The sequence below is a fragment of the Phocoena phocoena genome, chromosome 7 (genome assembly GCF_963924675.1).
Source record: "Phocoena phocoena chromosome 7, mPhoPho1.1, whole genome shotgun sequence".
In the NCBI taxonomy this organism is placed as follows: Eukaryota; Metazoa; Chordata; class Mammalia; order Artiodactyla; family Phocoenidae; genus Phocoena; species Phocoena phocoena.
In genome coordinates, this window is record NC_089225.1 from 107527851 (window position 1) to 107553714 (window position 25864).

Consider the following 25864-nt stretch of genomic DNA (forward strand, 5'->3'; position numbering starts at 1 on the left):
TATCCCTCACTATGCCTGGTGTATAGTATCTTGCAGAAATAGGTGTTGAATTAAGGAGTGGATGAATGCATTTCTGAATGAAACCAGCAGATGGTCTGGACTCCTCTGTGTGCTTTTTCCACTACCTTGTTGTTTATCTAAGACCATCTGTTTCTCTCTCTTCTTGAAACTTCTTGACTTTATCTCTGAATCTCTTCACTTATCACTAAGTGGCTTGTTACTCTGTCTCTGTTGCTTCTCCTCTCCTGAGTTAGTATTAATTTCAATTTAAAGAAAAATTACATCATTTTGGTGAAGGATGTGTGTGGGAAGTTTAGAGGAAAGGGTTTTAGTGTTCAGAATGACATCTTGATCCACTTTATGGGAAAGCAGGCTGCCCATCCGGATTTTGAGAATTTGCAAGTATAGGCTTGAATCCTGGGCCTGTGGCCAGCAGAGAATAGAAAGTAGATGTAGTGATGACATGTTCAGTGTCCAGGTCAAAGGCCAGGGGGCCAGCTGCAGGGCCCCACATTCCAGTCCGCTGAGCCAGGCAGCTGCCTTGTGTTCCTTAGGAGCAGCTGCCGGAGCTTCTGGTCAGATGACTGGTTTGAAGTGATGGCAGGTAAGAGTAGGGAAGTAGATGTCTAACTACAGTAGTCCCAGTTTTTGAAAGCTAGTGAATCATCTGTAGTTCCGTGCATAGTTTTGGACATCTGGTTGTGGCAGTGAATTAGGTTATGTTGATGAATTCTAAGGAATTGATTTATTTGATTTTGTAGAAGAACGTCATTTGTCTAAGGTTAAACTTAGTAAATGCCGCATCTCTTGAGCCCTAGTTTAGTACCTATTTCATTATAGACTTTAGATTCTAGATCTTTATACCATTTTTCAAAACCATATTCCCTCCTGCTCTTGTACATTCCACTAGCTGAATAGAACCTCAGAACTCCTTAATTTCAACCTCATTGCCCTATTTGTGGAGATTTTTAGTTGAAGGGGCCCCAACAAGCAGGCTGGTGATACCTATGAGGTTGAAGACCTTGAAAAGCAACTCAGGACAGATGGTGTGCTTGACTAACTGCCTAGGAGAAAGTGACGCCAGGACCCAGCAGGGATACCACATTGCCTTTGCCATCCAAGTCCTGAATTTCCCAGAGCACAGAGGAGGCTTCAGGTTAACAGTTCTTCAGTCACCCCTCTCTCTTTGGTTTCAGCTAGTGACAACTGAGCTGATCAAGGCCAGAAGAACTCTGAGCTGGGCAGTGGAGGCCCTCCTGGATCTAGAGAGAAGAGGAGACCGTGGAACCAGTAATGAGCCATCCTGACTACCGGCTGAACCTCCGGCCCCTGGGGACCCCCAGAGGTAGCAAAAGGAAAATGGAATCTGCTCTAGCAACTGGAGACCTGAACTAAAGTGGAATGGAGGTGCAGGGCGGGTCTTAGGACTGAGGGAGACTGTAATTCTCTTGGTGGCCTGTTCAATATTCTCCTGTGTTATTTACTTTAGAATTGTGTGTTTTCTTGCTGTCATAATTTATTGTTATATTGATTACAGTTGTTTAATCTCCTCTAGAAGAGTGATGATCTTTTAGTAATTCCTATTTTTAAAAGTTTGTGTCTTTAACCAGCAAAGCATACTGAACCCATTATTCGGGTTATGTTCCATGTATATTGTGGTGCTGATTTAAAATTCAGGTCTCAAATCTGTGTACATTTTATTCATGTTTCCTTATCAATTTTTCCTCTTTATGACTATTTGAAATCATTATCAGGGAATTTTATTATGTTTTGGTCTTTCTAAATAAGAAAAAAAAGGTGAAATATCTCCAGTTTTGGAGATAGACGTTTGAGTAGAGTTCATTGATGCCTCATGTTTCTAGGCGCATCCTCTTTGGCTGGCCCACGTGGTGTTGGTGCTTCACCAGGTGACAAAAAGTCAAAGAGCAAGACCATACGAGGGAAGAAAAAAAGCATATTTGAAACCTACCTGTCCAAGGAGGATGTTTCAGAAGGCTTGAAGAGAGGAACACTTATTCAGGTGCTTAAAATATACTAGAAGGTTATTCCTTGAATATGTGGAATCAGAAGTAATCGATTACTCATTGAAACTTTCATTTTTCTCTGCTGTGTGCTTTGAGAGAAATGATGACATAACAGGCCCAGGGCTTCCCACTTCTCAGACCTGCAGTATAACTAGAGGTGATAAGTGCCACCAGACTGTGACAAAGTGCTCTGAGGTTTGAGAGAAGGGAGCCATTACTTCCAGTTAGGGTTGTCTAGGAGTGCTTTATTGGAAGGGATATATTAGAGCCAGGCCATGGATTGGTACAGTTTGAATAAGTGGAGAGAAAGAGCTTTACAAGGGGACCAGTGCGAACTGCTAAGAGAGAAGTGGGATATAGCGTGTGGCTATAAGAAACATTGATAGGTCAGTTTGCCTGGAGCACATGGATGCTGCCTGACAGAGAATAAGCTTGAAAAGGAAACAGTTAATAGCAGCAGACAATATTTGTTGAGTGCTTTATAGTTTACAAAATATTTTTACAAGCTAATTCAGCAGTTTGGCTCAGCAAACATTCAGCTATCCACTGTGAACCAGGAACAGTTTATATAGTTAGGAGCACACAGCGTGGTTGCTCCCGAGATGAAGGTGGATGAGACTGACTTTCTGTACTTTGAGCCTGCAGCCCAGTAGTGGAGCAGGCAGTCATGTGAACAGATGATTTGAGGATAAAGGGTAAGTGCTCAGATAAAAGTGTGACCACTTCCTGGAGAATGTTGGGGGAAACCAGGAAACTGTAGGAGATGACGCGTGCGGTGAATATTGAAAGATGACTCATTTGGGTCTATTAAATGAGTGTTATGTGTGTGGGAAGGGAGTTATGGAAAGGTAGTGACACTAATGAAGACACGAACTGTGAAACAATGTGGAGTGAGGCAGCTTAGGTCTCCTTAGGCGTGAAATCTGAGGCAGGTAGTAGGCAGTGGGATCAAGAGGGAGGCGAAGCCACATATTCTTTGAATTAGTCTATTTTATAATTCTTAGTTTAGTATAGAAACATTGCCATGTGTTACCTGGCTTGCTTGAAGATGTCGACTGTGTTCCATTTTCTCTCAGTCCGAGTGTCCAGCTTCTATATTTGTGTTCGGGGCTGGAGATCCAGCTAATTAACAGATACTGTCATCTTCTTTTCCTTTTTATCACCTTTTGTATTTACCTGTGGTCACGTGCACATGTGCTTAATATAGACTCTTGAATGAAAATTTGTTTTAAACAAATTAATTAGTTGCTCGCTCTGATTTCAGAGGTACAGTTGGTTTTTTTTTTTTTTAAAGCTTCCCTTGATTTCTTTGATAAGGTCTCTCAGGAAAGTTAAAGCTTCAGTTGGACATTTGTTCATTCATTAATCCATTCATTTGCTGTTTATCGTTCAGCACACATACTGAACTCCATTTTATCTGCAGGTTTCTTGGCCCTCATCTTATTCTGTGTATGAGGACCTGTTGTGCTTTTCCCATTCTCATCTCCTGCCGTTCTCTTCCAGGTACACTCTGCTCAATTCACCCTGATCTTCGAAACTTTGCCAGTAAAAACTCTGCTCTTTGATTCCTCTGTGACTTTGTACATACTGTTCCTGGTGTTAGGAATGCTTTCTCCCACTATCTTCATGTAATTGTGCTTGACCTTACCTAAATGTTACCCCCTTTATGAAGCCTCACTTTAATTCTCCAAGCAGAATTGGCCATTACCACTTTCCTGAAGCCGACATTTTTGTTTACCCTTTATTCTAAACTTATTATCATTTCTTGGAATTTATATTTCCTCAGATAGACTGTTCACTTCCTTGTGGGCATGGTCATGTTCTATTCCCACAGATTAGCCCAATGACTGGCATTCGATTGATGCTTAATAAATTTATATCGAATAAATCTTTATTTACTGACTGAATAAAGGATCAAGGTACTGTCTTTGAAGAAGAATGAGAGGATCCTCTGTTGTTATGACTTGGAAGAAAAATTGTTTATAAAATTTACAGAGATAGGCTCAGGAAACTATTCTGCAGTGGTATTATTTTTGCTCCCTCGTATTAATTTTTGCTTTTGAAGCAACTCTTTGCTAATGTTAAAAAAAAAAAGGTGATCAATATAACAACTCTCATTCCCAGGAGTTTGTAAGTGATTCCTCCTGGCCTGTGACATCATGAGACTCTGCAGCCAGAGCCTCCCCCCACAGATGAGAACAGTTGTTCTTTGCAGATGGGAAAAGGAATGGGTTCCAGATATGAGGTCACCGTGTGAAATATACAACACTGTAAATAAGATTTTCATAGGCAGAGAAACAGAGTCCATCTGTGCAGGCCTTAATGGGTAAGGTAAAAGGCTAGTCAAGAAAAGAAATTTGAATGCTGTTGGAGAAAATTAAACTTATTAAATATATATATTAGATGTAAGCATTTGTTAGCTTTTGTATACAAACTTAAGTATATTGTGACATCCTTTTTCTTTCCCCAAAGAAACTTTTATTGAAAGATGAGATGTTTTTATTTTTTAATTTTTATTTACTTATTTTTTTAATAGATCTTTATTGGAGTAGAATTGCTTCACGGTACTGTGTTAGTTTCTGTTGCACGACAAAGCGAATCAGCCATATGCATACACGTGTCCCCACATCCCCTCCCTCGTGAGCCTCCCTCCCATCCTCACTATCCCACCCCTCTAGGTCATCGCAGAGCACCGAGCCGATCTCCCTGTGCTCTGATGCTGCTTCCCACCAGCCAACTATTTTACATTCGGTAGTGTATATACGTCAATGCTACTCTCACTTTGCCCCAGCTTCCCCATCCCACCCGATGTCCTCAAGTCCATTCTCTATGTCTACCTCTTTATTCCTGCCCTGCAACTAGTTTCATCAGTACCATTTTTTTTTGATTCCATTATATATGCGTTAGCATATGGTATTTGTTTTTCTCTTTCTGACTTGCTTCACTCTGTATGACAGACTCTAGATCCATCCAACTCACTACAAATAACTCAATTTCGTGTCTTTTTATGGCTGAGTAATATTCCACTGTATGTATGTGCCATATCTTTATCCATTCATCTGTCAATGGACATTTAGGTTGGTTCCGTGTCCTGGCTATTGTAAATAGTGCTGCAGTGAACATTGTGGTACATGACTCTTTGAATTACGGTTTTCTCAGGGTATATGCCCAGTAGTGGGATTGCTGGGTCATATGGTAGTTCTATTTTTAGTTTTTTAAGGAACCTCCATATTGTTCTCCATAGTGGCTGTATCAATTTACATTCCCACTAACAGTGCAAGAGGATTCCCTTTTCTCTACACCCTCTCCAGCATTTATTGTTTCTAGATTTTTTGATAATGGCCATTCTGACTGGTGTGAGGTGATACTGCATTGTAGTTTTGATTTGCATTTCTCTAATAATTAGTGGTGTTGAGCATCTTTTCATGTGCCTCTTGGCCATCTGTATGTCTTCCTTGGTGAAATGTCTATTTAAGTCTTCTGCCCATTTTTTGATTGGATTGTTTGTTTTTTTGACATTGAGATGCATGAGCTATTTGTATATTTTGGAGATTAATCCTTTGTCTCTTGTTTCATTTGCAAATATTTTCTCCCATTCTGAGGGTTGTCTTTTTGTCTTGTTTATGGTTTCCTTTGCTATGCAAAAGCTTTTAAGTTTAATTAAGTCCCGTTTGTTTATTTTTGTTTTTATTTCCGTTACTCTAAGAGGTGGGTCAAAAAAGGTCTTGCTGTGGTTTATGTCCAAGAGTGTTTTTCCTATGTTTTCCACCAAGAGTTTTATAGTGTCTGGTCTTACATTTAAGTCTTTAATCCATTTGGGGTTTATTTTTATTATTATTATTTTTTGTGGTACGCGGGCCTCTCACTGTTGTGGCCTCTCCCGTTGCGGAGCACAGGCTCCAGATGCGCCGGCTCGGCGGCCATGGCTCACAGGCCTAGTAGCTGCTCCGCAGCACGTGGGATCTTCCCGGACCGGGGCATGAACCCATGTCCCCTGCATTGGCAGGCGGACTCTCAACCACTGCGCCACCAGGGAAGCCCTGGGTGGAATGTTCTATAAATATCAATTAAATCTGTCTGGTCTGTTGTGTCATTTAAAGCTTGTGTTTCCTTATTTATTTTCTGTTTGGATGATCTGTCCGTTAGTGAAGTGGGGTGTTAAAGTCCCCTACTGTTATTGTGTTACTGTCGGTTCCTCCGTTTATGTTTGTTAGCATTTGCCTTATGTGTTGAGGTGCTCATATGTTGGGTGCATAAACATTTATAATTGTTATATCTTCTTCTTGGGTTGATCCTTTGATCATTATGTCGTGTCCCTCTTTATCTCTTGTAACAGTCTTTATTTTAAAAATCTGATACAAGTGTTGATGCTCCAGCTTTCTTTTGATTTTCATTTGCATGGAATATCTTTTTTCCATCCCTTCACTTTCAGTCTGTATGTGTCCCTAGGTCTGAAGTGGGTCTCTTGTAGACAGCATATAGATGGGTCTTGTTTTTATATCCCTTCATCCAGTCTGTGTCTTTTGGTTGGGGCATTTAATCCACTTACATTCAAGGTTGTTATCAGTATGTATGTTCCTATTACCATTTTCTTAATTGTTTTGGGTTTGTTTTTGTGTGTCTTTTTCTTCTCTTGTGTTTCCCACCTAGAGAAGTTTCGTTAGCATTTGTTGTAAAGCAACATTAGTAAATTAGGGGTACGATCAGAAGGTTTGAAGATGCCAGCACCAGGGAGGTATAGCAGGAGCCAGTGACATGAACTTCTAAGTATCTGGGGATTTTGATAGAGAATGGGAGAATTTTTAAAGCTGTAGTGGGGAAGCAGGGGGGAAACATTCTTCTTCTGGTCCCTGAGCTATATGGGATAGGAGAGAGAAAATCGGCCCCCTTTGAGAGCACTTGAAGGGAATTGGTCACATCAGGTTTCAGTGGAGGCAAGGAGGCACCAGAGCATTCAGAAAAGAGATGGAGGATTTGGAGCCACCAGTTTCAGGCTTAGGAAAGGGTTGAGGAGGAAAATGAGAGATGAGGGTTTGGGGCAGATTAGGCAATGGTTATAGAAATATGGAAATGGAAGTTCTGGACTTATGTATGTAGGTGAGTAAAACAAGACATCTGCTAGAAGTCTCTTTCAGTTACAAGGCCATTTCTTGAGTTGCTTTCCTGACAGCTTCTTCAGGCTGTGGGGATGACTGTGGTCTGCTGTGGACTCTGCTAGAGATTTTTCTTTCTTAGTGTGATCTGTACTCTCAGGGGATCTGTTCCTGAGGTCCAGTTCTTAAGAGTATGCTCCAGTCAAATTGCAAACATTTTTCTTGAACAAGGCATGTGTCCCTCCTTGTGTGCTTTTATATATCAGGAAGTGTGTGATGGACAATCAAGTATAGAATCTTTTTGGTCCTTTTAATAGTTGTTGTTTTTTTTTTTTTTTTTTTGCGGTACGCGGGCCTCTCACTGTTGTGGCCTCTCCCATTGCGGAGCACAGGCTCCGGACGCGCAGGCTCAGCGGCCATGGCTCACAGGCCCAGCTGCTCCGCGGCACGTGGGATCTTCCCGGACCGGGGCACGAACCCGTGTCCCCTGCATTGGCAGGCGGACTCCCAACCACTGTGCCACCAGGGAAGTCCAGTAGTTGTTCTTTTCAACAGAGTCGAGATATTTTATAATAACTATACATCGAGTATATAACCTTTAAAAATTGCACATCACTGTTATATACCTGTAACTTATATAACATTGTACATCAAACATATCTCAATTAAAAAAACACAGACAAACAAAATAGAGCAAGATACAGCCCTGAGCAACCTGTTTCTTTCCCCTGAGTCCAGCTGTGGCATCTCTGAGTGCTCTGTAATTAAAGGTACTTTCAAAGCAGAAGGCATTCTCATCTGTATACTTCTTCATGTACTAACCATTCACTGAGCTTGAAGGGATGATAGAAGATTAGCAGTTGAAAAAAAAGGAACTTGGGTCAGAAAATGAATTTTAAAAAATCAGTGAGTTTACTTAATTTATTTGGAGTGTTTATTTCCTCTCACTGGACTGTAAGCTATGAGGGTAGAGCCTGTCTATTATTACTCTCTCTCCATTGTGGCCCCATCACTTAGCATAGTGCCTGTCACGCTAATTGTCAGGAGATATTTGTTGAGTGAGTGGATGAACATTGAGGATAAATATAATAAGCCTTTTCCTCCCTCTCCCAACAAGAAACAGCTGCCCTAAAAGTGAAATTGCAGTGACATTCATAGAAAAGGGACTGGCCTCTGGGAGCTTTGCCTGCCTTACTTCCCAGGCCCTCTGTCTCTTACCCTAATACAGCATGGTGGTAGAAGAGTATTTGCCCTCTTAATCACTCTTGCCTATATTTCCTTTCTGATTTATTTTCAAATTTTACTCCTCCATCAAGGACCAGGTCAGACACCATCTCTGGAGCCTTGCCTAGTGCCCCTAGCTGAAAGTACGCTGTCCCCTCACTTGTGGCATTCTTCATGTTTTACTTTATAAACAAAGACTGAGCTTGGTTCTCACTCTCCCACATTGTCTGTCTCAGGGTCTGGCACATAATCAGAATTCAGTAAATAATTATTAAATTAAGGACTGAATGAGGATTTATAGTAGTCTGTGTGGGATTTAACAGTAATATAAACTGTTGCATGGCAATTTGTAATTTAAACATGGTGTACCAGTGAAAGAAGGAATTATTTTCTGCTTTATTTTATGCCCTCACCTATTTTGTTAATTGTGTATCTTTGAGTTTTTCAGTATTTTAGGGGAGAGATGTTATTTAAAACACTTTCTCAAGACACCCTTTGAGTCTGACTCTTAGGAAAATAACTGCCTCCATCCATGTGTTCCAGTGGCCTTCAGTTGCAGCTGTAAGTGGGGAGGGTTACAGCTTCCTGCAAGAGCCTAAAATACTGAACTGCTGTTGAAGACGGCCCCACCTGCACCCCTGTGCATAAATAGAGGCAGACCCTGACTTCGTGCTGGACTGACGTGAAGTTGAAGGCAGACTGGGTGGCCTGGCTGTTGGAGCCAGGATTCCCACTTACATTAAGAGCTGGTTCTGGACCATTTTGAATTATTGACTCATTCAGCTCTGCAGAGGGGCCAGAGTGAAAAATATGCATCCAGCCCCTCGAGACTAAGTATTCAACCTGGAAGTCAACCTGTATCACTTTGAAAATTGTCACAGAAGCAAGCAATTGTGGGAAGGTCTTACAGAATAAAAAAAGGCCATTGTGTAGTGAGGCATAATCCCCCGTAACCTTGTTCTTAAAGTAAAGGTTTATATTTGAAGACTAGCATGTAAGGGCCCATAAAATCCCAGTAGTTGCCGCTTTCCCACTCCACGCCAATCTCTGTTGCTTCTCATCTCTGCCCATTCACTGCAAGGTGCCAGTGTGAGCTTTTAGTGTTTGATAGAACTCTGATACAGACATCAGTATAAATCATATTTCATGCATTTAATGAATAGTTCTCATACATCTAACTTGTTTCCTAGATCGAATTGTTTAATTAATTTTAAACTTTTTATTGACTAGTAACATATGTATGGAAAGATTGTAAGTGTGTAACTAGTTAAATTTTCACAGGTTTTATTTTTTATTTTAAAGGGTGTATTGAGAATTAATCCGAAGAAGTTTCATGAAGCCTTCATTCCTTCCCCGGTAAGTTCAATAACTTTATAATAAACCCAATGTCACATTTAATTTTTTAGATGTGCTGTAAAACTGAAATCATATATTCTAACTAAAAAACAGAGTAGTAAAACAAAATTGAGGATGGGCAAGGATTTGTTTCAAATTTAAATAAACAAAATTTGCCTTTGGTTAACAGCCCCTTCTGCCAATCTTAAAAATCACACTTCAAATGAAAGGGATGGCATTTGTTACTAGGCTGCAGGGAGCAGCTGAACCCACACAGATACCCACCAGTTCTTGTAATTGGACACCCTTGGTTTATAGCTTAAAAGGATTTATGGGTTTTTCCACTGATTTAAGTTAATCTCTCCTAAACAAATATGCTATGTACTTTCAATCTACTGCATGAGCTATTCTGCAACTTTGTCCAAAAATAATGTGTATTATTATTATTTTTTCTGGTCAGTTTCTCACTTCACTTTTATGCAGGTGATAGGACTTGGTACAAGGCTTTTTACCATTGACTCTTTATAGTCTTTCTTAGGTTCATGACTCATTTTAATAGGCTCTCTCTCATTAAGGGAAGTTCACTCTGACATATAATTAGCAGCAGGTCTCTGGATAATGTTTGATTGTGCAAAGCTGGGAGAGCAGTATTCTTAAATTCTTGGCCTAACTTTTCCAGGATACCATAAATAGGATAGCCATAGAATTAGATTTTTCACAGTGGAAGAGATCATAGGAAGAAACTTCGGCTCATAGATGAGGAAATGGAATACATATATTTCAGTTAACATATTTCATTTTGTGAAATGACAAGTTTAATGAGAATACAAGTTCAGTCATGTACTTCATAGGTATTATTACTGTTGTTGTTTCAATAACCTAAGACCTATTCTGAAGTTCAGTTTTGTCCTTTTTTCCCTTGCCCTTGTCCTGAAGCCAAGGATTCACATTTGTATCTCAAGTTTAGGTCTTACCCACTGGCTTAGATAAAAAATGTCACATGTCACCTTGTTCTCTCTTAGTCATTTTCTGTTCCTGTGACAGAACATGGTATATATTGCTGACCCTGGTGCTTAGATTATAGAATGGAATGTCAGATTTGAGGTAGTAACTTAGCTGCGGGAGCTATTCCATCAAACAGTTTACGTGGGTGTTAGATTTCAGAGTTTGCTCATAAGGTGAAATTCACATTCAATAATCATAAGAATTACCAATGAAAATCTCTTAGGAATATGCCATGTTGGAGAGGGAGTAACCATCTCTCAATAAGTCTAGCATAACCAGCATTTTCTCCACATTAGAAAGGGTGATTGTTTCTTCTTTGGCACACCAGTTGAAGGAGCTCAGTTATACTAGGGGCCCCACTGTGTGAAAAACATGGATTTTCTTTTTTTTTTTTTTTTTTTTTTTTTTGTGGTACGCAGGCCTCTCACTGCTGTGGCCTCTCCCGTTGCGGAGCACAGGCTCCGGACGCGCAGGCTCAGTGGCCATGGCTCACGGGCCCAGCCGCTCCACGGCATGTGGGATCTTCCCGGACCAGGGCACGAACCCGTGTCCCCTGCATTGGCAGGTGGACTCTCAACCACTGCGCCACCAGGGAAGCCCAAACATGGATTTTTTAAGCATGAGAATCATACCCAGTGCAGTAAGGAGTTCACCCTGAGAGGTACCTGGGAACTGAGCAGATCGCCCTCCCTGCACACTGAGGTTTGCTCTCATTGATGGGAATGATAAGTGGAACTACATACAGTATTTTGAAAATTTTTCTGCTTGCTTTCTCTCTTTCCTGAGTACACAGTATTGAATTTCTCTAAGTTAGATCCCTATTAGGCCGGCTCCTAACGAGTGTATGACCTAGGACAAAATACAGATGGAGGCACACATACCTTATATTAAATATTTAAAAGTTATAAATCAGACTAACAAACTGTTAAGTAAAATACATTCATGACAGATAAAATATATTCCTTGCCAAGTATACCTCCATGTACTTGTACTGGGGTTCAGATGTAGAATTCTCAGACTCCTCGGAGCTCCATGCTGAAAGGTGGCTGCATGGAGAGGGTCCACCTCTGGCCTGCCCCTCTTCCCTTCCCAGTTCTTGCTCCCTGTCCCCTCTTTGCTGCCCTCCTGCCTCCTTCCCCGCATTCAGCAAGGGCCCTTGCCCTCTAGGTGAGCATCTTATCCCACATGTCCAAGCTCTGCCCATACCCTTTAGAAATACCCACCCATTAGCCACCTGTCGAGTCTAGGGGTGCCACCTGTGATGTGGTCTGCGTTTGGGAAGATAGACCTGGGGGCCAGAGCAGAGGTCCTCTGAAGTGTTGGCCTGGTTATGTTCCTGTAAGTTAAGTTCATGTGATTTAAATTTGCAAATGACGTGTTGCCACTGTTTAATCTGGCTTGTTAAAGGAAGTTAAGCAAAAGTTATTGATGTTTCAAAAGCTCAAGTTGTTCTCCCACTTGAAATTGTATTCCTGGCATGTCCTATTTAGAATTTTTTACACAGTTGTGATATTAGGATTGGCTTACTTCTATACCTCTTTTATTCTCTTATCTGGCCACTGATGGAGTAATAAAATTGTCTCAGAGGGAGAAAAAGTGCTAAATGACTCACCTCTACTACAGAAGCTCTATCAAGACCCAGCTGTAAGTGATTGTAGATACTCCAGTTTTGGACACTGGCACAATCCTGCATTCTAGTTTTGTAGATTTTCTGGTCAGTTTCAGGTTTTAGAAGCATTATGGAGAGCAGTTGAAGGGGGAGATAGTAGAGGCAATGAATTACATGTAGGTAGATCCCACCACTGGTCTAGATTTCTGAGTATACGTAGCTCATGCCCATGTCAACTGTGAACTTGTATGAACTGGAAAAATGCTCACAGGTAGAGTAGAAGGTAGGATATCAGATGCAGGGCCTGTTACCTGTCCCTGCTTTAGCAGGGACAGTAAAGATAGGAATTGATAGAAGATGAAGCCTCAGCTCTGACAATCAGAAATGGAAAGTTTCCTTAATTGTAAAATGAAGGGGTGGATTAAATATTGTCTAATGTTCTTCATAACTTTAAAATTCTAAAGTTTTTGGAGAAACAAAAATAGACTAGATTTGATGAAATTATTTAGGTTTATTCTTATTGACTCTAAAAACAGTTGAGAACTTATACAGTGTCACTTTCTGTGTTAAAATATCTACATATATCAACAGGCTAGAAACAATGAATTGATCATCAGGTATAAAAAAGTACTTTGTTTTGGGGGAACATGATTTAGGTTTATTATAATTTCTACTGATAGAAAGTTGATATTCATTTTCCTATGACAAACTCAACATACATGGGATGTTACTTCTGTGTGTACCTGATAGTGTTCTCTTGTTCTCAATAAAAGTAAGAAAGAACCATGTAGCTTTTTCACAAAACCAAGATAAATTGATATTATTGAGGTGTCTTTCTATCCCATTTGGGAATAAGATAAAGAGGAAAAATGGACCAGATGTAAAAACCTGGCTTTTTATTAAAAGCACAGTTTCAATTCTGAATTATATTGGTGCAAGGAGTTCTGTAGCTTTTTTGTGCATCTCATCATGGGAGGCACTCTTTGTACATCTGTGGAATTTATTTCTGGTCCAAAGGGAGCTATTCCATCGGTGGAGGATGTTCTGACCACCATAGTATACTTGGGCTATCCTCCCAACTCCTGTCTCCTATACATTTAGTTAGATTACCCATAGATCCCTTTATATTTCCAACAGGTTGATCATTATCCATTTTTCTTTTTTTTCTATTCTTTCTGATGGATAGAGCAAGTCTTCTGGCATTCAAATGAAGGAATGAATTCCTTGGCCTTAAAAAGTAGTTAAGAGGTTATACTGCTGGAAACTCAGCTGTGCTCCGGACTACAGCCTCCTTACCTATGCTGTGGATTTTCTTCTCCTATAAATACCTATGCTGTTTATTTTCTCTTATTTCATGTACACTGCTTTTTTTGTTTCCAGTGTATGATGGATGTATATGAAAAGAAATGTATCTTTGGGAAAACAATTACAGTTTGTTAATTTGGAAAAAAAAAGGAGGGATTAACTCAAACTTTTAATATTGAGCTGTCTTCAAGTTATCTTTTTTTTTTAATTGGAGTATAATTGCTTTACAATGGTGTGCTAGTTTCTACTTTATAACAAAGTGAATCAGTTATACATATACATATGTTCCCATATCTCTTCCCTCTAGTGTCTCCCACCCTCCCTATCCCACCCCTCCAGGCGGTCACAAAGCACCGAGCTGATTTCCCTGTGCTATGAGGCTGCTTCCCACTAGCTATCTACCTTACGTTTGGTAGTGTATATATGTCCATGCCTCTCTCTTGCTTTGTCATAGCTTACCCTTCCCCCTCCCCATATCCTCAAGTCCATTCTCTAGTAGGTCTGTGTCTTTATTCCTGTCTTACCCCTAGGTTCTTCATGACATTTTTTCCCCCTTAAATTCCATATGTATGTGTTAGCATACGGTATTTGTCTTTCTCCTTCTGACTTACTTCACTCTGTATGACAGACTCTAGGTCTATCCACCTCATTACAAATAGCTCACTTTCATTTCTTTTTATGGCTGAGTAATATTCCATTGTATATATGTGCCACATCTTCTTTATCCATTCATCTGATGATGGACACTTAGGTTGTTTCCATCTCTGGGCTATTGTAAATAGAGCTGCAGTGAACATTTTGGTACATGACTCTTTTTGAATTATGGTTTTCTCAGGGTATATGCCCAGTAGTGGGATTGCTGGGTCATATGGTAGTTCTATTTTTAGTTTTTTAAGGAACCTCCATACTGTTCTCCATAGTGGCTGAACCAATTCACATTCCCAGCAGTGCAAGAGTATTCCCTTTTCTCTACACCCTCTCCAGCATTTATTGTTTCTAGATTTTTTGATGATGGCCATTCTGACTGGTGTGAGATGATGTCTCATTGTAGTTTTGATTTGCATTTCCCTAATGATTAATGATGTTGAGCATTGTTTCATGTGTTTGTTGGCAGTCTGTATATCTTCTTTGGAGAAATGTCTATATAGGTCTTCTGCCCATTTTTGGATTGGGTTGTTTGTTTTTTTGTGATTGAGCTGCATGAGCTGCTTATAAATTTTAGAGATTAATCCTTTGTCAGTTGCTTCATTTGCAAATATTTTCTCCCATTCTGAGGGTTGTCTTTTGGTCTTGTTTATGGTTTCCTTTGCTGTGCAAAAGCTTTGAAGTTTCATTAGGTCCCATTTGTTTATTTTTGTTTTTATTTCCATTTCTCTAGGAGGTGGGTCAAAAAGGATCTTGCTGTGATTTATGTCATAGTGTTCTGCCTATGTTTTCCTCTAAGAGTTTGATAGTTTCTGGCCTCAAGTATCTTTAAAATAAGAGATGCTGCAATAGATGCAGGCTTCTGAATGAATCAAGTAAGAGCTGAGTTGTGATTCAGTATCTATAGATTTGTGTATTGTTCGAGGTTCAATTCAGCCCTGCTTCTCTTTGTTTCTTGGGATAGAAACATGACAGTACCAGCATCTTACCCTCTTAACTCTCTAAGCTAAGAGTGGTGTAGCTGCTTCCGAAAGAGGCATCTGATTGCATGTGTTTTGACACGTGATGATGGGTTTGGATGACCTCTAGACAGCTTTATTTTCATTGTAGAGAAGTTGGAGAGATCCCATTACTTTATAAATTGCAGAAGGCAGTTGATGATGTTGTGCCACACTTCAGTTGTTCACTCTTTATTTACTGGTTGTCTCTTCTTATTTCTCTGAGAAGCTTATCACGAACCATCTTTGTGACTGGCACGGTAGCTATTCCTTAGGGACCAGGGTGGGTCAGGTTTGGCAAAGTGTGCAGGCCACAGCTGCTAGCCTGTGGCTAAATTGGAAATTGAACAGAAAGACTGTTCTAAAGATCTCTAATGGTTTGTAATTGGAAACTGTAAAAAAAATACTGAGTATATGAAATCCCATTCTGTGAGTGTGGTGGTGAATTTGCAGTGTTAATTTTATCTTTATTTAAAATACCGTAGTAGTCACCTGCAGTCTGTTGAACGTAGCATCAGCTGTCTCTAGTAGAGAAGTTTGAGTGGCGGCTTTCCAAGCCAGTTTGCTGTTACCTCCTTTGAGAAAAAGTAACATTTTACTTCTCTCTTATCCTCTGAAAAGAAGCACATAATATAAACTCTTGGAAGGATGAAAGGATGAGAGTACATGTTTGCATGTTTGTTTGTTTTTTTGCATATATGCATTTTATTTATTTATTTTTTTACAGCAGGTTCTTATTAGTTATCTATTTTATGCATATTAGTGTATATATGTCAATTCCAATCTCCCCATTCATCCCACCACCACCGCCCCCCTCCCCTTCCCCCCTTTCCCCCCTTGGTGTCCATACGTTTGTTCTCTACAGCTGTGTCTCTATTTCTGCCTTGCAAACCGTTCATCTGTACCATTTTTTCTAGATTCCACATATATGTGTTAATGTATGATATTTGTTTTTCTCTTTCTCACTTACTTCATTCTGTATGACAGTCTCTAGGTCCATCCACATCTTTGCATGTTTGTTGGTGAAACATTTTGAAAATGTTTAGTTTTTTCATGGAAACTTGTTGCTGAAGGCATGCTTTTCTTAGCTACCTTTTCCATTTAATTATTTTTGCAAAGTAATTTGGCTTAATAAGAAGACTCTGGCAACTAATTAAGTTTGGCAGTCGATACCTGGGGAGTTCACTGGGGCTACACTGCTTCAGGTGGATTGTTTTTAAGTATGTGCTTGAGGGGAATTCCCTGGCGTCCCAGTGATTAAGACTCGGGCTTTCACTGCTGTGGACCTGGGTTCAATAGCCAAGACATGAAAACAACCCAGGTGCTAACTTAAGACTCGGGCTTTCACTGCTGTGGACCTGGGTTCAATAGCCAAGACATGAAAACAACCCAGGTGCTAATCAACAGACGATTGGCTTAAGAAGATGTGGTATATATACATTGGAATATTACTCAGCCATACAAAAGAGTGAAATACTGCCATTTGCAGCAACATGGATGGACCCAGAGAATAATGCTCAGTGAAGACAGAGACAGACAGAGAAAGAAAAATACTATATGGTATCACTTATATATGGATTCTAAAAAATAATACAAATGAATCTATATATAACAGACTCACAGACATAAAAACAAATTTATGTTTACCAGAGGCTGGAGAGGGACAGTTAAGGAATATGGAATTAACAGATACAAACTACTATACATAAAATAGATGAGCAAACAAGATTTACTGTACAGTACAGGGAATTATGTTTACTATCTTGTAATAACCTATAATGGAGTATAATCTGGAAAAATAGCTGAATCACTGTGCTACGCGCCTGACACTCACGCAGTATTGTAAATCAACTGTACTTCAGTTAGAAAACAAACAAACAAACCACATTGCTCTCCCTGCCACTTCTTTGGGGGGAGTGGGACTTTGCTGGTTTTCTCCTAGAGAACCCAACTCCTGGAGCTGGTTGTTGCTCCTGCCCTTGGTTGGTTTTCTTCGGGGATTATATCAATGTGTTGTTGTTCTTCTGTTTTCTTGCAAATTGTCTACTTTTTACCTTTCCCTTACAAAAATTCAGTCATGTACAGAAGGTACCATCATGCTTTATTTTATTTAAAACAAAAAAGGGTAACTTACTCCTTTCTCATTTCAGTTATGAAAGCATGCAGTCCTCGTTTTCTTTCTTTTTTTTTTTTTTTTGCGGTAGGCGGGCCTCTCACTGCTGCGGCCTCTCCCGCTGCGGAGCACAGGCTCCGGACGCGCAGGCTCAGCGGCCGTGGCTCACGGGCCCACCCGCTCTGTGGCATGTGGGATCCTCCCGGGCCAGGGCACGAACCCATGTGCCCTGCATCAGCAGGCGGCCTCTCAACCACTGTGCCACCAGAGAAGCCCCTCGTTTTCTGCTTTATGCATTTTTGTTTGTTTGGTTTGGCCTGTCTACAGTAGATCTTCTCTTATTTGGTGATTTTTTAGTATTATGTTAACCTGTTCTTCTGTGTTCATCACCATTTCTATTAGTTCCAAAGAGCCTGAGCTTCCTCTAGGTCTGTTTGTGTTTAAATACTAGTGTTCCTGTTAACTCAGTGGACAGATTGTAGAGTCTACAGTTTTTAAACCAAGGAAGTAATTTTTGGTTCCAAGCCTTGGTAAACTGACTACTTTATTTCCTTCTCCAACCTAGGATGGTGATCGAGATATTTTTATTGATGGGGTTGTTGCTCGTAATAGAGCCTTGAATGGGGACCTGGTGGTTGTGAATCTGCTTCCAGAGGAGCAGTGGAAGGTGAGTTAAATTTTCCTTTTATAACTGTAGACTTCTCAGAGCCTTTTGCAGTAGTGCATCAGTGAGACATCATTAACTGAAGCAGTCACAGACTGCTAAGGCCCTTGGTTGCCTCAGAAGCAGACCACAGAATTCTTGGGACATAGAAGCATTGGATGCGCAGACATTTAATGATTTCGGTTCACCTTGTTCCCTCCCCTATGATCTGTCTTCCCTGTCACATGCTTTGCATTGGTTTCTGGTAATTTTTAGGATAGAAAAAAAGCTTGCAGGGGACATTCAAACCTGATACGTATTAATATCCCACATTTAATGCTGGGAGAACTAGAAAGACAAAGCCATAGGGATGGTGCAGTCTTCACATATTCCTGCTGCCTCTCCTGGAGAACCCAGGCAACACATATCTAGTTCTGTGATGTCCAGTTTGGTAATTGGACTTCTCGTGGCAGATAAAAATAGACTGTGTATTTTTATAAAACAGAAATTTGGTAGCAGACAAAAATGTTTTTAACATGAGAATATTCTGGGTTTTAGTCTCCATCTGTGTCTGTCAACTGAAAAGGAAGATTTGGTTTTGTTTTGACTATTGTTTTAAATAAGGATCAGGCACTAGAATGATTCATAGCAACAGTTTCTTTGAATTGTCATATAAAACTGGTAACTTGTATATCTAAGTCTGAATTTTTCTTCCTAGTATTCTTTTCTTTTCTTGAATTTTATTTTATTTTATTTATACAGCAGTTTCTTATTATCTGTTTTATACATATTAGTGTATATATGTCAATCCCAATCTCCCAATTTATCCCACCACCACCACCTACCCCCACCCCCGCCCTCTTTCCCCCTGTGGTATCCATACGTTTGTTCTCTACATCTGTGTCTCTATTTCTGCCTTGCAAACCGGTTCATCTGTACCATTTTTCTAGGTTCCACATATATGCGTTAATATACGATGTTTTTTTTCCTCTTTCTGACTTACTTCACTCTGTATGACAGACTCTAGGACCATCCACATCTCTACAAAATGACCCAATTTCATTCCTTTTTATGGCTGAGTAATATTCCATTGTATATATGTACCACATCTTCTTTATCCATTTATCTGTCGATGGGCATTTAGGTTGCTTCCATGACCTGGCTGTGGTAAATAGTGCTGCAGTGAACGTTGGGGTGCATGTGTCTTTTTGAATTATGGTTTTCTCTGGGTATATGCCCAGTAGTGGGTTGCCCATTCTAACTGGTGTGAGGTGATACCTCATGGTAGTTTTGATTTGCATTTCTCTAATAATTAGTGATGTCGAGCATCTTTTCATGTGCCTCTTGGCCATCTGTATGTCTTCTTTGGAGAAATGTCTATTTAGATCTTCTGCCCATTTTTTGATTGGGCTGCTTGTTTTTTTAATATTGAGCTGCATGATTCCTAGTATTCTTTTTCTTTTCATTTATTTATTTATTTTTGGCTGCGTTGGGTCTTCATTCCTGTGTGCGGGCTTTCTCTAGTTGCTGTGCGTGAGGTTTATTCTTCGTTGCTGTGCGCGGGCTTCTCATTGCGGTGGCTTCTCTTGTTGCCGAGCACGGGCTCTAGGCGCGTGGGCTTCAGTAGTTGTGGCTTGTGGGCCCCAGAATGCAGGCTTAGTAGTTGAGGCATATGGGCCCAGCTGCTCTGTGCCACGTGGGATCCTCCCAGACCAGGGCTTGAACCTGCATCCCCCACACCGGCAGGCAGACTCCCAACCACTGTGCCACCAGAGAAGTCCCCCTAGTATTCTTTATATCATATCTTTTATTTTATTTGGCTCAATTTATTGCTACTCAAGAATTTGGTACCCTCTTCAGTGAGAGGTATTACAGCAGAGTGATTAATAGAGTGGACTTTTAGGCTAGGCTACTTGGGTTTGAAGCTCATCTTTGCCAGTCATCTGTATAACCTTGGGTGAATTATACACCCTCTTTGTGCTTCAAATACCTCATCTGTAAAATGAGAATAATCATAGTACCTACTTCATAGGTTTGTCGTAGGATTAAATGAGAATATATGTAGAAATCTTAGAATAGTGCCTGACCCATGGTAGCAGCTCAAGTTTTTATTATTAATTTTTTCCAGAAATGTGGGAAGTACTACCTTATCTCAGAGCTTTGTTGAGGCAGAAATTAAATTATTCTTTTTATCTGATAGGGCTATAGTAATTGAGTAAGATCTATGTGTCAGGAATTTGTAGGGTACACGGAAATTATTAATGCTCAAGATGGACATAGTTGTTGCCCTCATGGAGCTTTTAGTCTGGTAGGGAGTGCAGGTAGGAAGAGACAGATACTACTCACACTTATACAAATTTAAGGAAAATTTTGATTAATGCTGCGAAGTTAAGTGCAGAGTGTTTTACAAGAGTTGAATTATCCTAGTCCAGATCTACCTCTTCATCTCCCCGCAACTCCCATCCCTAGTTGCTGACAATTGTGGATAGTCTCCTTACTTGAGTCTTGAAAACACAGCTAAGGGTTGGCTCCAGGTCCTAGGAACATAGGTTGATTTAGGTCATTTCCTCTTTTCCTGAAAGCATCATCGAGCAGTGTTGACTGGGTTTAAGATGACAGGAAGAATGCATTAGGGTCTGGTCAAACCAAAGGAAGTATTCCTAGAAGTCATAGAGAGAGTAAATAGGCAGCATTATAGTAAAGATAAGCCAAGGAACAGAAAAGATGATGGATCCCTTCTACTTAAGGGGTGAGAATGGATAGACTAGAAAGAAATAGAAGAGTGTTTAGCAAGACAGATGGATCTAGAGCTGACCAGAGCAGGTATGAGGTATTGACTGGTTAAAGAGTTAATGGAATGGCTGTGTTAAGTGTTAATTTCTTTTTTTTTTTTTTGCGGTACGCGGGCCTCTCACTGTTGTGGCCTCTCCCATTGAGGAGCACAGGCTCCGGACGCGCAGGCTCAGCAGCCATGGCTCACGGGCCCAGCCGGTCTGCGGCATGTGGGATCTTCCCGGACCGGGGCACGAACCTGCGTCCCCTGCATCAGCAGGTGGACTCCCAACCACTGTGCCACCAGGGAAGCCCTTAATTTCTTTTTAAACATTTTAATAGAGATCTTGAAAATATATGGAGACCTAGATGGTTTCACTTACTGATGAATTCCACTAAACATTTAAGGAAGAAATAGTCCTTGATTTTACAAAAACGCTTACAGGAAAAGCAAGAGAAGGATACCTTTTCCAACTCATTCTGTGAGGCCAGCATTGCCCTAATACCAGAACCAGGAACGGACATTTTAAGAAAAGAAAGCTACAGACCAGTGCTCCTCACAATCATGGGTGAAAAAGTCCTCACCAAAATATTAACAAATAAAATCCAGCAATGTATTAAAAGGATAATATAACATGAGTAAGTGGGGTTTATCTCAGGATTGCAAGGCTGGTTTAATATCTGAAAAGCAATTTGGTGTAATTCACCATATTAACAGGCTAAAGTTAACCCCATATTTAAATCAAATGCCATCATTTTGATAGATGCAAAAAATATATTTGACAAAAGTCCACAACCATTCATGATACAAACTCATAGTAGACTAGCAATAGAAGAGGACTTCTTCAGTCTGATGAAGAATATCTAGGAGATACTTACAACTAACATTATTCTTAGTGGTGAAGGAGTGAATATTTTTTTTCTACTCTTGGGAATGAGGTAAGACTGTCCCTTCTCACTCCTTTTATTCAACATCATACTGGAGAGTCTAGTCAGTATGATAAAGCAATAGAAAAAAACATTTAGATTGGAAAGGATGAAGGAAAACCTTTATTCTCAGACTGTGTGATTTTCTATGTATAAAAACCTAAGGAACTTAAAAGAAAAGCTACTAGAACTAATAAGTGAGCTTAGCAAGGCTCAAGGACAGAGGCTGATATACAAAAACCCATTGTATTTCTATATAGTAGCAACGAAAATTTGGAAGTTGAAAACCTTCTTAAAGTACCATTTTTAATAGGATGAAAAATATGAAATACTTAGGGTTAAATGTGACCAAAGATGTGTAAGACTATAAAACATTATTGAGAGAAATTAAATAAGGCCTCAGTAAATGGTGAGAAATACTGTGTTCATGAATTAAAAGACTCAATATTGTTGAACTGCCAATTCTATTTAAATTGATCTGTAGATTAAGCACAATTCCAAAAATCCTAGCCCTTAAGCAAGGAGGAGGAGGATGTTTAGTGAAATATGTTCTCAGGATTAAGCATAGGAAGCCCAGACCAAAGAGGCTAGAGTCAGGAACTTTGGATGAAATCCTTTTAGCTCTAATTTGTAATGTTCCGCCTATATGATTTCTGCATTCCCCCAAGTGTAAAAACAACTTTCCAGTTAGCAGTACACTTCTTTTTTTTTTTAAGGTTTTTTTGATGTGGACCAGTTTTAAAGTCTTTATTGAATTTGTTACAATATTGCTTCTGTATTATGTTTTGGTTTTTTGGCCATGAGGAATGTGGGATCTTAGCTCCCCAACCAGGGATCGAACCTGCACCCCCTGCATTGGAAGGCAAAGTCTTAACTACTGGGCTGCCAGTGAAGTCCCGAGCAGTACACTTCTTAAAATGCAAAGAGTCCCTGTTTATCCTCTGTGTTGTCCAATCTAAATCTCTTTAATAGTCAGTCTTGTGGAGAGAAATATTGCAGAGGCTAGAGTGGACCATGGCGTCTTTCAAGTCAAAAGAAAATTAGGCTAAGTCCCTAAATCTTGGGTGCTGGGTGTTGGCTGGGACCTCAGAAATGGTGCTAGAGCCTAATTGTAGAAAACCTCTGATGGTACCAATGCCTAAGACTCCTGAATCAGCACAGAAAAAGGAACTTTGGAGCCCACTTGGTTTTGGAGACTGCCATCAGAGCTACTGGCAGGTGGACCAGGCACCTCATCAAGAATCTAGCAGTCACTGTCCTGTACGGGAATGGGCAGTGCTGGGGTTTCTGGGCAGATGGGTAGAGGGAAATAGAGGGACTCAGAAGGCCAGTATTAGTATTAGTATTGAGGAGTCTGGAGAGGAGGTGATATTCATGAAGGAGGTGTGCAGAACAAAGCTGAGAGTAGCTGTTTTTTGTCAGAGAAAGATGGATGTGAGGATACCTCATTAGAATTGAGGCCAATCCTATAGGCCAGTGCTTGTCTCCAACTTGCAAATGATTCACCTGGGGACTTTGTTGAAATGCAAAGTATAATTTAGTAGATCTGAGGTGGTGCCCCAAATCGTGCATTTCTAACAAGTCCCCAGTCAACATTGGTGCTACGGGTTCTGGAACCATCCTTTGAATAACAAGGCTATAATATGTGAGTCAGGAGAAGAGAAGAAAGAAGCAGCTAGGGAACTTGGGGATGAACTCTCTGGGCCCAGGATCTGAGACTTGGTTGGTGGGAAGATGGTTGAGGAAGAAATGTGCACCTTAACACTTGTGGCTGGGCCATGATGCCCCCTTGAGAGACTGGATCCTGAACCTCTTATTATTAATGACATCCTTTTGAGCAAGGATTGGAATGGATACAGAGAAAGGCCAAGACTGGCAAGGAGAACCCTACCCTTTGTGTTGCTGGTAGAAGTAGAGTCAGGGTGATGTCAGAGGGGCTGCCTTGGTATGTATATAGGCCCTCTTCGGCTTTCAGAAGATTTGAAATGTAGAGAGTGGCTCAGGGTTCCTTACTTGTTCCGTTTCTGTGGAGTTCCTAAAGGTCTTCACAGTGGCTGCCTGACAACTGCTTTTTATATTAAAGTCACCCCCATTAAGTATGTCTCTTAGGCCTCATTGGAATAAATATTTCACAGCTTCCCATTCTGAAGAGGGGAGCTCTGTTGGCTATAGCCCACCTGTGACAGTTGTTGGTGACAGGGTCAAACTAGGGAGAGGAGAATATTCAGACTGTCATCAAGAATCCCTGACATGTAGAATATAAACATCTCAAAGCATACTGGCCAATTGTATTACAGGTTTGTTAGTACAAAAGCATATTGTTATCAAAGGAATCTGTCCTCAATGGTGTGAGCAAATGCGAATTAATTGGATTATTCATCTTTGCTTCTCTATTCTTGTGCTCACCCCTCTTGGGTATGTAAACAACAGTTCTTTTAGCTGTAGTAGTAAATAGTCAATTTATTTCACAGCATGTTTTTTGGCAAAATAGATAGCTGTAGAAGTATCAAGCTGTGAGGCAATAATAAAAAATAATTTGCTGTTATATAACAATTATAATTTCAGAATTCCTCCATGCTTTTAGTATTTATATGTAATTTATTACAGTCATGTAATGAAGGATTCTTGAGGCAAATGATAGTTTCTTTGTCAATTTGGAAATTAAGCGACTTGTTTGAGAACTTGGAGTTTTGGGAAACGGAGTAGAATCCATATGTCTTGACTTAGCTTAATGTTCTTTCCTTTCCTTATGTTTGTTTTTTTTGCTCTTTTTTTTTTTTCCTGTGAGGGTGTGTGTATGTATTTTTATAGCCTGAGGATTTGTGGCTTTCCTCAGGTTTTCAGAGTGGATGGATGTGTCCCCAAATGGTTAGAAGCCATTGATCTTGATGATTCTGCCTGGAACAGTTCAGGGTATCTGGTGGCTTTTCATCCTCCACCCCTCCTGCCCTGTGCTAGATGCTGGAGGTACAAACTCAAATAGGTCACATGCTTTGCTCTTAAGGTGCTTGTAGGCTGGTTGGAAGAGGGATGGGAACAGCAGTAGTATGGTTTGTACGATAGAGAAATACATGTTGTTATGTGAGCACTGAACTGAGAGAATTTGGGAAGGTTTCATAGAAGGGGTTCCATTTGAACTATGGTTTGGAAGATGGGAATGGAGAAGAAGAGAGGTTTGGTTTTGTTTTAGGATGAGAATGATTTGTTTAGGGCTGAGAATTATTTGGCAGGAGAGGGTGGTGAAAATTTCCACTTTCAGGGAGTAGCATATGAAGTAAGGCTCTGTCTTTCTGACATGCAGTTGGCTGAGTGCTGCAGCCCCTCAACCAACTCTCTTAGACACTGGCATAAACAGGGAATTGCTGATTGTTCCCAAGATCCCTCCCTCTAGGACGACTAACATCCTTGACCCTCTTTTACTGAAGCTCACAGTATCCTGCTCTTTGTAAACTCGTCTAATTGTCATGTATTTGATCTTAGCCCCACCTCTTCCATTTTCTTTTCTTTTTCCCACCAAGTTCATCTTCCATAATCATCAACAACCTGGTCCTTTATCTTTTTTTAAACTATAATAAATTCATCCTATTATTTTTCTTCTCTTGAAAATCAAATACTATAGTACCTTGCAGTTAAGTGTATGTAGACTCTCTGGATGCTGCTGCAGATTGCTAACTTTTTAGTGCTAACTGTGTACCAGGAACTGTGTTTACTGCCTCACACCGTTCTTTAGTCTGCTTTTATCTCTATCCCAGTTTCGTGAATGGGAAACCTGAGGTTTAGCTTAAGCATCCTACTTATTTAGGGAACAAATAAATATAACTAGGGAGTGACAGTGTTGGGATTCAAATTCACATCTCTTCATGTCATGACCTCATTGCTATTTGTTATTCCATAGGTGCAAAGGAGAGAGTTATTTGATCTGTAGATAGACATTGTCAGGTATCATAAAAATCAACATAAATCCAGAAAATAATAATACATGATTTAGCATTAGGCAGTATCCTGAGTTGCCATCATGGGTAAAGAAGATGACTTTATCAATTGAAACGACCAAAGGCCCAGTATTCTTTTTTTTTTTTAAGCAGCTTATAGTATCTTTTTATTATGCGTTTTACTGGTCTTGATCTAGTATTTCAGTTAATTTTTTTTTAATTTTTAAAAAAATTAAAAA

The 25864-nt window shown here is 40.1% G+C and overlaps 1 protein-coding gene across 2 annotated transcripts in view; it reads left to right on the forward strand.

Moving 5' to 3' along the window:
• Window positions 1-1195: 1195 nt before the first annotated feature.
• The window catches only part of DIS3L2 (DIS3 like 3'-5' exoribonuclease 2), a 323449-nt gene continuing 298780 nt past the window's right edge, over window positions 1196-25864 (forward strand). Inside the window, exons 1-4 of one of the 2 annotated variants that reach the window (XM_065880451.1) lie at window positions 1196-1345; window positions 1863-2020; window positions 9644-9697; window positions 17917-18018. In XM_065880451.1, the coding sequence (XP_065736523.1) occupies window positions 1294-1345; window positions 1863-2020; window positions 9644-9697; window positions 17917-18018 (366 nt within the window). In that variant the 5' untranslated portion in view covers window positions 1196-1293. The remainder of the gene's footprint in view (window positions 1346-1862; window positions 2021-9643; window positions 9698-17916; window positions 18019-25864) is intronic. The other variant, XM_065880452.1, reaches the window with a different exon arrangement.